Source organism: Mus caroli, unplaced genomic scaffold (assembly GCF_978045245.1).
Source record: "Mus caroli unplaced genomic scaffold, Mus_caroli_1 scaffold_16, whole genome shotgun sequence".
Classification (NCBI taxonomy): Eukaryota; Metazoa; Chordata; class Mammalia; order Rodentia; family Muridae; genus Mus; species Mus caroli.
The window spans coordinates 55,896,902-55,913,568 of record NW_028227271.1 but is presented as its reverse complement, the minus strand read 5'-3'; the positions used below and the strand labels follow the sequence as shown (position 1 = coordinate 55,913,568).

Below are 16,667 nucleotides of genomic sequence, written 5' to 3'. Positions count from 1 at the left end.
ACTCCGTGAGAAAGAAAGGTTCTCTTTAGGGTACCAGAAGAGAAAACTAAACAGCCATCCAACCACATAAATTTTGATCTACAATCTGCCCTGGCTACAAAAAATACTAAGCCAAAGTTGACATGAACTTGTGAGAGTTACCACAGGTACTTCCATCTGGTGTCTGATTTATACTAAAGGACTCTATGAGTGTGGATTGTACAAAGACCTAGGGTAAAAATAAAACTACTGGTCAAAAAAGGAACAATAAAATGACTACTAATGATATTTTGTTATATTCATAGTTAGGTAATGCAGCAGATGAGAGTGCATAAAGAAACCCACAGCCAGAGAATATGCCAAGATAGAAACCTAAACAAGACATCTCTTTCAAATACCTTCCCTCAGAGCTCAGGGCACCCAATGGAAAAGGAAGCAGAAGGAGTTGGAGAGACTGGTAGTTCAAAGGACACCAGTAAACAAGGCCCTCTATCAACTCAGCAAAGCTCATATGATCTCACAGAGACTAAAGCAGCAATCAGGGAATCTACAGTGAGTACTTTTAAGGGTAATGGGTAAATGTGTAAATACGTGGATATCTGATTCTTGTGATATCTTCTCTTGGGCTTTTTTTTTTAATTTTTCTTTTGGTTTGGTTCGTCCAATTCATTAAAATATATTTCATTATCTTTTCATACCTTATTTTGGTATTTAAAAAAATAATTATCCAGAATTGAAGTTGTTATTAAATAATTGAGTACTCTTCACGACTAATTTGTTCTAACAAAATAATAGAAAGGTACTTAAGGCTTATTTGATTAACTCAGAGCAACATGAATAGATTGCATTGTTGACAGCTACAGAAAAACAATAAAATGTGCTGCTAACTTACTTGGGTGAAACATCACAAAATACACAAGGAAAGTTTCACCACCAATAAACTATTCACAAAACCCATCCTGAGGAACATTGTGAGAGAACACATGACCGACTGAAGTTGAAAAGTTAGTTAATGACATTTACAAAGGTAGGTGATGTCATTGTGTTTTGTCTTCTGAAAATGTAAGTTGATAAAGATGTAATATAAAATATTTAAAGTTATGAACTCAATAATCTCATTTGTTTCTCTCCAAAGAAAATGATAATGAGATTTAAGGGTTGTGCATTTGAAAATCCATGCACAGATTGGGAAGTAATCTTACTAAACTCTCTTCAACGTTAACCCTGAAAGAAACTCAGCAAGGTTAGCTAACATTGACATCTATAATGAATTTTGTGAACAGCAAGTTTTACCAAGCAAGATTCAATGATCATGATAGATTGTGCTGGTAGATTGGAAATATAATAACTGAGAAAAAAATTGGAAAAAATGCCATGATCAGAAATTTTGGGATGTGCTGGTCTATTACCAAGAAGGTCTTCAATATAGCAGGTTTTCATTAAAAATCTTTTGTGCAACTGGCAAGAATTTAAATGTCCACTAACTATAATTTTGTCCTCTGTGAAGAAGATAACCATAGTATTCAGTGATCATGTTTAATTAATGTAAACAGGGGTTTTCTTACATTTTTAGAATTTTGGTCAGACTGTGCACTTCATAAACACTATTGCTCTGGCATTGCTCTTCTAATGTAAAACAGAAGGTTTCCTCAATTATTCTCTACTAGTTACAAAGTTTGGGTTTGTGTGCATATTGGGTGGGCACAACAATTTTCCTAGCAGACTTTTCTTCATGATGGGCACATGAACATGGAGAGACTACTTCATTATCAATAGCAGCTATTTTCCACTCCTCAAGAGTTCAAACATATGTACGGACACATATAGAGCTAGAGAACACATTTTAAACTCTCTAGTATGGGGTTTCACACTGTCCACAAATCATGCAAATAATAACATGAAAGCTGTCAGCGAGATGTCTTCTTTCCTAAAGCTCAATAAACTTACATGGCCTTATAAACATAGTATGTGACATTTGTTACTGACCCAAAAGAGTGCTTCAAATTGTCTCTCTGAATTGTGTTAATGTTGTGAAACTGATGGACAAAGAGAGAAGAAAGAAGCAAACACTCTTATTACAAATATGTAGTTAAAATGAAGCAGAGGAACAGGACAGCTTAAAGATGCAACTTATTGTAAAATATCTATGTATAATTGTGTAACTTGTTAGATGTTGTTTGAATAGAAGCTGTAGATACTCCCATGGGGTAAGGTTAAAGAAAACTGAAGTTAGTTTTGTCAAGACTAAAATAATAGAACTGGAAACTGGATTCTTGAATCTAAATCCTGGCTATTCCTTTGCAAGTGTGACACCTTGCAAAATTCCTATGCTTTATTTTCTCCATCACTTAGTGCCTTTTGTGCTATTTATTGCAACAACATGAAAACAAAGATGAAATGTACTATTATATGTAAAATGTTTCAAACTGTGTATGGCTCAAAGAAAAAACATGGATATATGCTGGGGAGATGCCTCAGTAGTTAAAATGCTTGCTACTCAGGCTAGAGCAACATAATTCCAGAATTACTATTGCTATATAGTACTTCCTGGTTGTAATTGTATTCTAACTATGAACAAAATTGATAATGGCCTTATGTCTGTTAATGAAATGTTATAAATTTTTGGTATGTAAAAATATCTAGAAACAATAGTCATTTTAGAAGGGAGTGCAGAAATATAATCACACAATCATTTAAGAAAGGTTTAATTATAATATTCAAATAATGTATTAATAAATGAAAAAGATATAAATTAAAGGTAAGTATAACTTAAATGTTAATTTTGTAATAATAATACAGTAGAATTAAGTAAATAACTTTATGCCTTTAAACTACAATAATGGACTCTCTTTTCAAATCTAGAAATGTTTTAAAGTTAATTTATTTTAAATTCATTAAGATCTTTTGAATATATAAAAAATAGGAGCTCATTAATGCAGGTACATTATCTTTTTGGTTGTATTTTTAGATGATTAATTTGCAGGCCAGATTCCAGACACACAAGCTAACAAAACATTATTTTTTTTAATGTAGAAAAATGGGGCAGAACTAAATTTAGACAGCTGGTTTGTAGAGCATTTGACTTGGCTCATGGCATTAGGCAAGTGTATTTTGATTTATATTGTTGTCTAAATACAGTTCTTATTCATCTTCTCACTGTGAAGATCTATTTGTGTATCATTAAGAAGTTGTAGTATTACCTTTGGAAGCTCATTCCCTAAGCTCATATTACTGATATCATAAATGAACATCATGAAATTGTACTGCGATTCCTATATGAAGTTTTACAAGAGATATTACTCATAATGCTTTCTTTTAGTTTGAGAGATTATAATCTAATTATGTTCTTTAGATGTGTTTATATTGCCAATGAGTAAATGCTAACTTGAATGCTGACTCCAAGAATGTACAAATTCAGAACTTGACTTTCAAATATTAAATTTGTTTTTCAATTCATCTAATTTTCATGTTAGTTTTTTTCTTAATTTAGTTTGCCTCATTAGAATTTATGTTATATTTCCACTTGTATTAAAGATTCAGCTTTTCAACCACTTTTTAAAAATAGCTACAAATTAAATGTAAGTATGTAATAAGTGGCCTTAATGTTTTAAAGTATGCTGATTACTTTGGTAACTACTACTCATAAAAAGAGTGGAAATTAAGACAAAAATGCCCTAGACATAGCAATTAACCTATGCAGAAAAAAAAAAACAACAAAACCAACAAAAAGTAATTTCATTTCAAGAAACCTTTAGAATTTAATGTGTTTATTAACCAATGATGAAAAGAATATTATTCATATTTTGCAGAATTTGTGAAGCTGAAGAACATGAGATGATGATTGAGTTTTGCCATGCTTGATAGGTTCTATCATTCCAGAATGATGATGATGTAAATGACCTTTGAGATTTGTAAAATTTTCATTGTGAACTTACATTCCTGAAATCTTACTGACAGTCTTTGAGGTTATAATAAGTTACCTGTATTAAATTTTTGTGCTCTTTACTTGGTTTGAAGAAGGGTATGTACGTACTGTTCTCTTCATTAATAGTGCTTCTAAATATTTATACATTCCAGAACATGATAAACATAGAGTTAAAAGCAATTATGGAAAACAAAATAGATAGCATAGATGAATGAAGGGAAGGGAACAGATATAGGAGTTAGGGATGGAAAGAGGAGGGATCAGGTGGGAGGATGACAAAGGGAGTAAGTAGGAGAGGTTACTGGAATGCGGTCTAAAAACCTAGTGCTATGGAAATTCCCAGGAGTCTATGATGGCAATCCTAGTTAAGACTCCTAGAATGGAGCCTGAACTGGTCATGTCCTATAATGAAGCAAGACTAACAATTGGAGAACTGAGACATCAACCCAGCCACAAAACTTTCAACCTACAAGATATCCATCTGCCTACAAGGTGTACAGGGGTAAAGATGAAGCTTAAGTTGAGGGAATAGCCGATTAATGAGAGGTTCAGCTTGAACATCATGCCATGACAGTGAACCCATCCCTGACGTTGTTAATGATATTCTGTTATACTTGCAGACAGGGGTCTGGAATAAGAAAGACATCATAAGAAAGACATCACCCAACGACTGACAGAAACTGACACAGAGGAACATCAGCACTTAGGGAATCCTGTGTAAGAGAGGGAGGGAGAAGTGTAGGGGGCAAAGGAGGTAAGAATGGTACAAAGAAACTTACAGAATCAACTAACCTGGCCCCATAGAAGCCCAGAGAAACTGAACCACCAACCAGAGAATATCCACATGACTGAACTAGGTCCCCTGCACATATAATATGAAACTTGGTCTTCTTATGGGGCTCCTAAGAACAGAAGCAAGGAATGTCTCTTACTATGTTGCTTGCCTTTGGGAACATTCCTCCTATTGGGCTAGCTAGTATCAATAGGAGAAGATACACTTGGTCTTATTGCAATGTGATGTGCAGGAACCTATTAATATCCATGAGAGGCCTCCTCTTTCCTGTAGAGAAAAGGAGTAGAAAGAGGCCGGGTGGGGGATGGGGGGGCAGGGCAGGGAGCTGGAAGGACTTTAAGAAGATCAGAGAAAAGAAATTGTGGTTGAGGTGTAAAATAAATTCATTATTAGGATAAAAAGAGCAATTATGGAACAGAAAATAATAAATGTTATAGAGTATAGGATAGAAGAAGATGGGGGTGAAATACAGAGAGGGGTAACTAACAACAACCACTTTTGAAAATCCATATAGAAACCTACTACTGTTATTCCTCCTATGGGGCTGCAAGCCCCTTCTATTCCTTGGGCCCTTTCTCCAGCTCCTTCATTGGGGACCCTATGCTCAGTCCAATGGATGGCTGTGAGCATCCTCAGTATCCCCAGACCTCCTAGGGACTAAACCACCAACCAAAGAGTATACATGGTAGGACTCATGGCTCCAGCTGCATATGTAGCAGAGGATGGCCTAGTTGGTCATCAATGAAAGCAGAGGCCCTTGGTCCTGTGGAGGCTCTATGCCCCAGTGTAGGGGATTGCCAGGGCTAGATAGTGGGTGTGGGTGGGTTGGTGAGCAGGGGGAGGGGGGAGGGGATGAGGGAGAGGGTTTTCAGAGGGGAAACCAGGAAAGAAGATAACATTTGAAATGTAAATAAAGAAAATATCTAATAGAAAGAAAGGAAGAAAGAAAGAAAGAAAGAAAGAAAGAAAGAAAGAAAGAAAGAAAGAAAGAAAGAAAGAAAGAAAGAGAGAGAGAGAAAGCTACTATTAAAGCTTCCTAAAACATGCACATGTGTGTGTATATGTGTGTGTGTGTGTGTGTGTGTGTAATATAATATTTGAACATATGTGTGCATGTATGTATGTATGTATATGTGAGTGATGTATATGATATATAGATAGATAGATAGATAGATAGATAGATAGATAGATAGATAGATAGATAGATAGATACATAACACACACATGCATATGCACACACACATGTGTTGATTATAGCACACCTTAGCCTCTAATTTCTGTGAATAGTTCTGCTACAAGTCTCAAAATTCTGGCTGACAAGAGAAAATTACAATGTCAAGAACTCCTTCCTTTATTTTTTATTGGTTACTTTATTTATTTATATTTCAAATGTTATCCCCCTTCCTGGTTTCCTCTCTGCAAACCCCTAATACCATCCCCCTCCGCCTGCTTCTATGAGGATGCTGTCCCACCCACCCACTCACACACTCCTGCCTCACTGCCCTAGCATTCCTCTACTCTGGGTCCTCAAACCTCCAGAGAACCAAGGGGCTCCCCTCCCAGTGGCTTCCTTTATTATCTAAATGTAGCAATTGTCCGTGGTCCTAATTGACTGTGTCCCAACTACTTAGGAATATCATACCTTTTCCAATAGTATGTCATCCATCACAGCAAAACTGTTCATTAAATAAAAAATTTACCTACTACAAATTTTAAAGCACAAAGTCATAATAAATAAAGACTGTTCCTGAGTACCTTCCAAAAGAATATAGTTTTATATTCCAAAAAGCAACTTTCTTTTGTGGTTAAGTGTTATTAATATAAATGAAATATAAGATGATTATTTTGTGCTTATCTCAATAAACTATTACATATCTTTCATGTTGAATAATTTTATTTAAAGTTTAATCATCCATATCTGTTAAGTCGATCTTATGTTTTTAATATTACCTCTCAGTGTGTATGTATATGTATATTGGTGTATTACATTTTGAGTCAATGGAATTTTTATTTTTCAAATGATTGGGGGGGTGGCTTTTGGGAGATTAACCATCTCGTCATATAAATATACTAAACCACATTACATGATTACTTCTTATTGAGGAAGATGTTTGCTCTAATTTCCTACTATATATACTTCTCCAACTACTATGTTTCATGACAAATACCAATTCTATATTTGGCTTGACATTTTTGTCTAGGATTAGCAGGTTGCTAATCTGTCAAGAAAATGGTATGTGCAGCAAAGCAATCTGCTGTTGCTTCTCCATTAGTTAGTTATTTTCTTATCATATTTCTAGTGAAACATATTCCTGTATCTATGTAAATAATGGAAAACATTTCCACTCATAGTTATTATATGACTATATATATAATATAGTAATATATTTCACTTTGTCCATGTAATGTCTTCCCTATAAGCCTTTTGCATGTTTGTGATGTCAAATATTCAGTGACAATCACATTGCACCAATTGTCGATCACAACTGCATTACCAATCTCACATCTGTTCCAACAGGATGCCATCAGATAAAAAGCATCTCCATCAGTGTTTCATCTGTTGACACCCTTTACCTCATCACCCCTTTCCCTGAACTTCTCTATAAAACCTTGACAATTAGAGTTTACACATAAAGATGGCCCAGTAACTTTTAAAACTTATTTAATTAATCCAAATTTTAATAATTCTCAATACAAATGGTAATTATTATATTATGCATGACATTAATTATATCTTGATACATTAACCCCTCTAATATATTTTTAAATATGAAAAAGGGGCAAAATTCAGACGAAACAGTACAATTCATGAATGTCCATTGTAGTAATTTCGGAGTATATGCATCTTAATGCTTCTCTGAATCTAGATTCCCATTACAGATTTGAAAAGTTTCAATCTAGGATTCTACATTCATTCTCCATAGCCCCAAACTGCTCTTAGTTCATACAAAGTGTTGAGATCACTGGGTTGAGAAGAGCTCTTAGACTAAATGAAATCTCAGTGGGAACCGATCTCACAGAAGCGTCTGGCGAAGGAAGGGGTTACAGAAAATTTAAGTGCTGCAGGTATGAGGAGAAGCATTAAGTTTCTTTAGGCTTTTGCTTAGCAGGAACTTAGCTGCCTTTATCAAATACTAGCAGATGTTGCTGATAAAAATGGATCCTGCTTTTCAACATAAAAACGCTGGCTCCATGCCCTCAAGGTTGATATGACATTTGTTTCTTTCTTAATTAAACTATCATGACTAGGAAGCAGCAAAGAGCTTTCATAGCAAAGGTTTCATCAAGGAAAGACTTTGTGTAAACGCCATGGGAAGCAATAGGGAGATCATTACAGAATTATCAGCCCCCTGCACAGTTATAAATTAAAGAATCAGTATGCTACCAAGTGACAAGAGCAGAAGACAGAGGCATGGATTAAACCATGCTCTGTATTACCCTTTGAACAGAATCACAATGGCATATTCTGAAAACACATTAGTTCTCCATTCTTTAAGTTTTAATAAAAGTTGGTTGGTGGGAGATAAAGTTGAGCATGGAAAATTAGATCATGTGCTCTGTGAAGTATGACAGAGACTCTGCGCTCAGCTAGTGAATATTAGTAACACATGAGAACTACATTTAAGGCTGGAAAGGAAAATTTGTACTTTCTACATGAATTATTACCTCACTTAAAATGTGCTTGCTCTATATAGTTCATATTTTTAGTAATCCTCTGTGAAACTGTATCTTAAATTTCTGTCCCCAAATGAACTTCTAGCCCCTCAACTAGGAGACAGTAATGCTTTCCTCATAAAGGTGCCCAACTTCCCTACAGATCCTACCATTAAATCAATTATCACACATTATTGTAATTGCTTGATTACATTACAGTCTGCCCCATTGGACCACAAGCTCTTAAAGGCAAGAGTTGTTTTTTAATCAATCTTTGGTTCCTTGGCATATAAAATGCTGCTTTTCACAAGGTAGGTTTTTAATGAATGCATTTAAATGAGTAAATGCATTCATTAGTTTTAGTAGCTGTGAAAAGAAAAGGTGAGCTTGGCAGACTGAAGTTAAGCAGGCAACATTTACAAACACAGAGGGTGCCACTTTTTGATAAATTAGAACTCGCAGAGGTTATGGTGAAAGTCAAAGTAAGTGTGCCTGCGGGGCCTTGGGAAGCATGAGCAAAGGAGTAGGGTGTATATTCAGGCAAAAAATTTAACCTTGGAATAGAAAGGGAATCTCAACAAAATGAAAGAAGAATGAAAAGGGAAGATAAGGTAAGAGTTGCAAAGTTGATTAATTGAGCCACATGCAACTCTTTCCATGATTGCATTAAATTTTAACATGGCTGAGGCTATAATCATTCTTGCAAGAGTCCTGGGATAGGCCTGAATGCCTCATGAATATCTTTAACATTGACTCAATGTGACTATGGTCCTTCTGCCTCTATCTCTTCACCATTTTATTACTAAAGCAGTAGTTTCCAAGTAGACAAATGAAGTATGTAAGTCTCCCTAACAATCTAGTCAGTAGGTGAAACAATGAGTGTTTAGACTAGAATAACTCTTTTTTTTATTCCAAACGCCATTATCTGAATTGAAATGGATGATAATCCTGCATTATAGATTAATATAACGTTGGTGATCATTTATTGTAAATAATTGTATTATCTTATGTTTTCATTTGAATCCCCTTTTAAACACTCGATTTTAAATGTTTATGAAATATTTTAGTGAATAAATTGTGTGCCTGTTTAAAATGTGTATGTATATATATATATATATGCATATATACATATATATATATCTGTTTACTATGAGATCAGTTGTTCTCTCCTGGGTGTAATTTAATTATTTGAAGTTTCAATGTATATTAATTGGACTTTCAAATCCTATACTTTGATATAGGGAAAACATTTCAAGTTTGGCTTTTCTATTAACCCCCTTAAATCCTGAGACATTTCTCCACTGGTACTCTCATAAGTCTGCACATCTTTTGAACATATTTCATCTGATCTTTGAGTAAGACTATCTTTTCACAAACATCTGTTTACAAAACATTCTAATGTCCTTCAACAGTGCTGAGGACAAAATCTGCTTGTAGCCTTCGAAAAGAGAGATAATGGCTCCCCAGAGATCAAATAAGGCACATTGCCACACATGAACAATTCAGCCTCACACCCATAGGAGCTTGCTTCCTAGGATGTGAGCAGACATCTTACACCTTTGTATCATTCTGTAGAATGGGGAATTGACTGTTGTGTATTGTAGATAGTGCAACATCATACTTTGAATCATGGCTTTGCAGTTGATATAAAAAGTGTCACTTTTTAACTTAAGAACATGTTTTTCATGGCCAGTCATAAAGTTGAAAAGGAGAACCTGTCCACTTCAAGATCTTCATAGTCTCCTCTGCTTGATATTTGACTAATCTTGACCAATTATCTTTTATAATATATAGTGTTTAATTTTCTATTTTCATTTAAAAGATACAATGCTTCTAAATGCTTTAGTGGCTTGCAGTGTTTGGCATAAAACCGACAATAGTAATCATAGCAATGGAAGGAACAGCAGAGGCACCAAACAGCAATACTGGGAAAATACCAGCACAGAGACCAGCTTAGATAGAATAGACCAGCTTGGATATCCCACATACAACAATAAACAGCATGTAGAGGTTGTTTGTTTAGCATTGCTACAATGACAGCCATTTGTTTTTTAATTCATCTCATTGACCAGAGAAAGAATGAAGTCAAATTGTTCATGTGATTTTCCTGAGACCAATCATATTCTGATTGACACAGCTGGCAAAAGACATTTAGCTGTGTGTGAGTTATGAACAAAAATATTTGGAAGGCAGTTTGATAGTCATAACATGTCTATTTGGTAAAAATGTAGTCATGGCTTCCTTATTTGGGCCCATGAACTCCCTATGGTGGGCTTTTTAAAAGCTTTTCAGTGGCAACTGTGATTTTTCCTTTTGGCTCAAACCTCAAAATGTAATCAGAAAACTATTAGGAACACCCAAAGTATTGTGCCACTAATGTGACAATATACACATCTTGCCTGACTTGTGTAGTTGGTATGGTCTTATTCAAGTACTGAGAATAAGTGCTGTTGAGAGTACAGGCCTGAATAGGGCATTTAAAACATGTATTCAATGTGAACACCATATGGGAGCATAGGAAGAATGTTGAAGGAGAAGGATGGGGAAGAGTAGTGTGGAACACTGTCTTCAGGGCAGGGCATCAATGTTCAACTCATGAACTCATAGCAGCTGTGGTAAAATGCAGAAGATTTATTAACACATTTATTAACAAGTGGGAGATGGTGTTACTAGGCATCCCTTGGGTTTTTTTTTTTTTTTTATCTATTGGCAGTTAATGATGTGGAAGGAGAGGGATCTTTTGTAGTTATGTAGACACTGGTTAAGTTTCCATTGTTCTGGTAAATAAGGTCCATTGCCCACCTAAAAATAATTAAACAGGTAGATTTCACATATACATACAAAATCCTGAGAGTATGGAATAGAATAAAAATACATTAATATATACATATAAATTTGTAATATACACACATATATATACACATATATATATGTGTGTGTGTATATATATATATATATATATATATATATATATATATATATATATATATATAAAATCTGTGGATAATTTCATTGGTTACTATGCTTTTCATCTACAGTCCTGTGCTTGAGGAAAAGTATTCTAAATGGGTAGTTGTACACTCTTACCTAACACTAGTCAGGGAGGAATTAGAGAAACACACCTCAAAAGACTGTTGAAATACATCATGATAGGAAAGAAAGTGCAGACTGAACAATGTTGATCTCCTGAATTTCTGAGAGCAAGACTAGTGTATAGAGTGAATGCTTAGAACTTGGCAGACATTAAACCTTGAACCATTATGAATGCTAAATGTAATTATATTTCCTTCATGAAATAAGTAATTTTATAGCATCAGTTTTAAAATATAAATTATAACTACCACAAAAAAATATTGTGCCAAGTTCTATGAGAAATTTTAAAAGATTCAGAGAGTCAATATTTCTCAAAGCAAAATAATGGGCATAACAGCTTAAGCAAGCAATCCTAAATTTTAAACATCATAACTTCTATATGGTTTTCTAATATGAATTAGAAAATATGTGTGCATGCATTCTATTGGAAATATAGAAATATTTATGAATAGAATTAGCTCAGGCTACATAAAAATACTTTTGTCTTAACCAGTGTCAATTTTGTTTGTACATTTGTCATTCAGTACCTGATATAAATAGATGATATATAGAAGAGAAATCTAGTGCATAAATTGATAATAGGTATAGTATAAATATTATAAATATTTATGCTTTATATTCTCTTACATTTAACAGGTTTTCATTATATTCAAAAAAATATAGAGAAAGAAGTAGATATAGATAATAGATGATATAGATATAGATGATATAGATAGATATAGTATATGAATGTATTTGTTCATTTATTTTTACCTCTGCAGATTGGAACAGGGAAATCCCAGGAAGCTGTATTAACCGAATTGGCTATGCAGGTAAGTTGAGGATGGCCATCAAGGATATATCCAGTTACACAGCTGTAGCGGATCTTGTCCCCAACATCAAACCTTGTACCATACAGAACGCCTTTGGGTGGAACTCCTGGATTTCCACAGGAGCTACTCTGTAATTCTGTAGTAAAGAAAGAATAAAAAAGAATTTAGAGTCATTTTAATATATTTAATGTTTTATTATTATAAATTACATCTAGGTTTTATCATTATTTTCCTGTGGAGAAATGTCAGACTGAAAATTTAGCATTTTCTTGTTCAGTACAGACGAGTTTAATATTGGTAATGTGACTAAATATTACTGCATCAGAAATGGAATTAGCTTTACTAAAAGTTTTTTTATGCCTTATATAAATTAGTCTTCATAGCAAGCTTTAAAATACTATCATATTTTACAGAGTTTTAAAACTGAGATAATATAATTTAAATAGTTTCTCCAAAGTAACATTTTAATGACAGAATGATGGATATTTCTACATATGCCAAACTTCACATAGAAAACATGCACTTTATAGTAAAGATCTTTTATTTAAATAACAAAATAAACTAGTATAAAATGAACATATTTTTAATGTAAGTAATTTGATAACATTTCAGCTCATTTATTGTTTTAATTTGGATATTTAATAACAAATTTAGTTACAAATGCATGGACATATGACATTTTAAAATGGATCAATATAAAAAAACTGGGGTATTAATTACATAAAGTTAGAAAATAAATTATTTTATTATGAGTTGAAAATGGAGATTTAGATATATTAGAAATTGTAGAACAATATGGCTAGGAATGATATATTTATTTACATTAGTTTTTGTAACATACATATGCTATAGGATATATAATATATATACATACATACATAGCTTCTTATTACATGAAATTGATATTGTAAATATCAATCAATTAAACTAAAATTAACTAATAAGGAAAAAAGTAGTTTAGTGATTTGAGTAAATTGTTCAGTTACTGATGCTACATAAATGTTAATTTCCCAGAAGGATAATTTTACTGTAGTTCAAGAGGCAATTAAATTTTAGATGAGTTAATTAAATATATATGGGAATAACTATACTTGCAAAATTTCAAAATGGCTAAAAAATACTAAAAATAGAGTAATGATATAAAAGTGAATCATGTTCCTATTTTATAAAGATGTGGATACCATGTCAAGCATTAGTTAGTTCCTGGCAAAATAATTATGTCAAGCAAAATCATTCTAAATTGAAATTATCAAAATGAAAAGACATGTAAAATAATAGATAGCTGAAATGTTATAAAACCAGAATATGTATAGATATATGTTATAATTTTTTTATCACTTGCTTCTAGTAATAGTGGTAATTTTTCTTTTTTTTTTCTTTTTTTAATTTTTATTAGGTATTTTCCTCATTTACATTTCCAATGTTATCCCAAAAGTCCCCCATACCCTCCCCACCACTCCCCTACCCACCCACTCCCACTTTTTGGCCCTGGCATTCCCCTGCACTGGGACATATAAAGTTTGCAAGTCCAATGGGCCTCTCTTTCCAGTGATGGCCGACTAGGCCATCTTTTGATACATATGCAGCTAGAGACAAGAGCTCAGGGGTACTGATTAGTTCATCATGTTGTTCCACCTATAGGGTTGCAGATCCCTTTAGCTCCTTGGGTACTTTCTCTAGCTCCTCCATTGGGGGCCCTGTGATCCATCCAATAGCTGACTGTGAGCATCCACTTCTGTGTTCCCTAGGCCCCGGCATAGTCTCACAAGAGAGCTATATCTGCGTCCTTTCAGCAAAATCTTGCTAGTATGTGCAATGGTGTCAGCATTTGGAAACTGATTATGGGATGGATCCCTAGATATGGCAGTCTCTAGATGGTCCATCCTTTCGTCACAGCTCCAAACATTGTCTCTGTAACTCCTTCCATGGGTGCTTTGTTCCGAATTCTAAAAAGGGGCAAAGTGTCCACACGTTGGTCTTCGTTCTTCTTGAGTTTCAAGCGTTTAGCAAATTGTATCTTATATCTTGGGTATCCTAAGTTTCTTTACATTATGATTTCTCTTGTGTTGTATGCATGTGTTTGTGTATTTGTGTGTGGGGGTGGGTATGTGTTTGTGTGTGTGTGTGTGTGTGTGTAGTGCATTGCATAAATGAACATTTATAAATGGCCATGTATGTGCATGTGTATCCCAGAACACATGGTTGCAAAAGCAGACTAGCGATATTTCCCTAGTTCTTTATTTTGCTTATTGCCTTGAAACTCACTTTCACTGAACCAGAAGTTAATATTTTTTGCAATGCTTTCTGGCCAGTGGCTGGATTTATTGGCACAAGCAACCATGCTCAAGTTTTTATAAGGGTTTCAAACTGGAGCCATAAATTTTGAAGAGAAAATGTTTTTACTCACTCTGTCACTCTTGTGAATCTGGTAGCAGTTCCACCATTCCATTAATTAATTCTTATAATTTTGAATATTTAAGGAAAGACCCACTGATTAATTTAAAGTATATTGTCAATATACTTGATTAACAAATGCAATAAGAATGGAGAACTTTAAACTAAATTATTTGTTTTAGAGGTAAAATATTTACTCTAAGTTTATAATACTTATTTTAAGATTCTACAAGTATAGGAAATTAAAGAACTTGGCTAACGTTTAGTATCAAGCGTTTATATAAAAAGTAGGTCACCATCCTAAGCGAATATTTAAAACATATTTAAAATATCAATAGTCAAGGGTAATTATTCCTAAAACTTTATTCCCTCATTTTTTTTTACTATTGTGTTCATTATTGTTTAAAGATATAGTCTGTATGTGGAATTCCAAAAATATTTCAAATAGATTTATTGTCTGTGGATTTGTGCAATTAAAAAGTACTCAGACTAGAGAGACAGATGGCTCATTGCTAAGAATGCTTGCTATATAGCAAGAGCAAAGGAGTTTGGGTGCCCTTCAACCATGTGACTACCAAGGTGCAGCCATAGACCTCTGTAGCCCCAACAATGTTGATATGGTAATGCAGGACATGAGAGAATCCATGGCTCTTACTGACTGCCAGTTCAACCTAAATATTACGTGGTCCAGAAAGAGAGAGAGAGACAGAGAGAGAGAGAGAGAGAGAGAGAGAGAGAGAGAGAGAGAGAGAGAGAGAGAGGGAGAGAGAGGGAGGGAGGGAGGGAGGGAGGGAGAGGGAGAGGGAGAGGGAGAAAGGGAGAGAAAGAAAGGGAGAGGAAGAGAGAGAATAACATGCATGTGTGTATATATATATACACACATGAACAACCCAGCATATGCAGCATGTTTTACATGTAACAAGAGTATTTTTTTTAAATCTTTCATTTTCTGGAATTTTTATATAAATAATACTTGTTGGAATAGATGCTAAGGTTAATAAGTTTTGATAAATGGAATGAAAACTCAATCCTTTGAGTAGAGTAATAACAAAGGAATACTTTTAATGAAACTACCACATTTGACCTTATAATCAAAACACTTCCTCTCTCTTACACACTCTAAAAATAATTAAGGTCAAGACTTCAATTATCGTAAAGCTATATATCTGGGAGGAAAGGAGATTTCATATGCTTTCACAGGAAACGGTTTGGGAGGGAAATAAAAGGAAAGATAGGAAAGTTTATTTTATACCTTTTATGCTCAGTTTCAACTTAAATTTAAACTGAATAAATATTGCATTGATAAATAACATAAAGGGGTAAAAGGACATATCCCACGGGAGGAGGTAAATGAATTAGACAACAATGGAATCATCATAGATTGCATAACTTCTGGTCTTGTGACTGAATAACATCCAGACCAAAAGACTCTTAAAATGCATGTTTTACCAAAGAAACGGAAAGAATATAATTCTGTTGCAGGTCTTTCTTCATTTTCTAGAATATGAGACTATCTACCAATAATCCTCTGTGGACTAAGTTATTCACAAAGCATTGTGAAATATTTCACATTCAAGTTTCACACATTGTTGCCTGTAGATGTTGCTCATGATTATATACAGTTTTTCCTTTTTAAATCTTTAATAATTTCCCTCTAAGTTCTCTTGGACTAACTTTGAATGAACAAAAAGAAGGCTAAGTCATTAACTGAACAGTTATATAACATACTTTTCTTATTAATAATTATAGCTTAATTCTCTCTGTGCGTCTCTCTCTGTGTGTGTGTGTGTGTGTGTGTGTGTGTGTGTGTGTGTGTGTGTGTGTGCATGTTGCAATTTGTGTTGACATGTCTGTAGGTATAGGCATGCTGAGGCCTGAAGATCGTCTCTTCTTCTATTTATTTCTATTGCATTTTTAAAGAAGTCTCATTCTGAACCCAAATTTTTCAGATATTTATTAGTCTATCTAGTTGAATTGCACCACAAACCCTCTAATTCTACCTCTAGAGGGCTGTTCT

The 16,667-nt window shown here is 34.0% G+C and overlaps 1 protein-coding gene across 3 annotated transcripts in view; it reads right to left on the bottom strand.

The window, feature by feature from the left end:
* Csmd3 (CUB and Sushi multiple domains 3) overlaps positions 1 to 16,667 on the bottom strand; it is a 1,262,970-nt gene that overhangs the window by 996,665 nt on the left and 249,638 nt on the right. For all 3 annotated transcript variants that reach the window (XM_029469819.2, XM_021183659.3, XM_029469820.2), the window contains exon 4: positions 12,198 to 12,392. In XM_029469819.2, the coding sequence (XP_029325679.1) occupies positions 12,198 to 12,392 (195 nt within the window). The remainder of the gene's footprint in view (positions 1 to 12,197; positions 12,393 to 16,667) is intronic.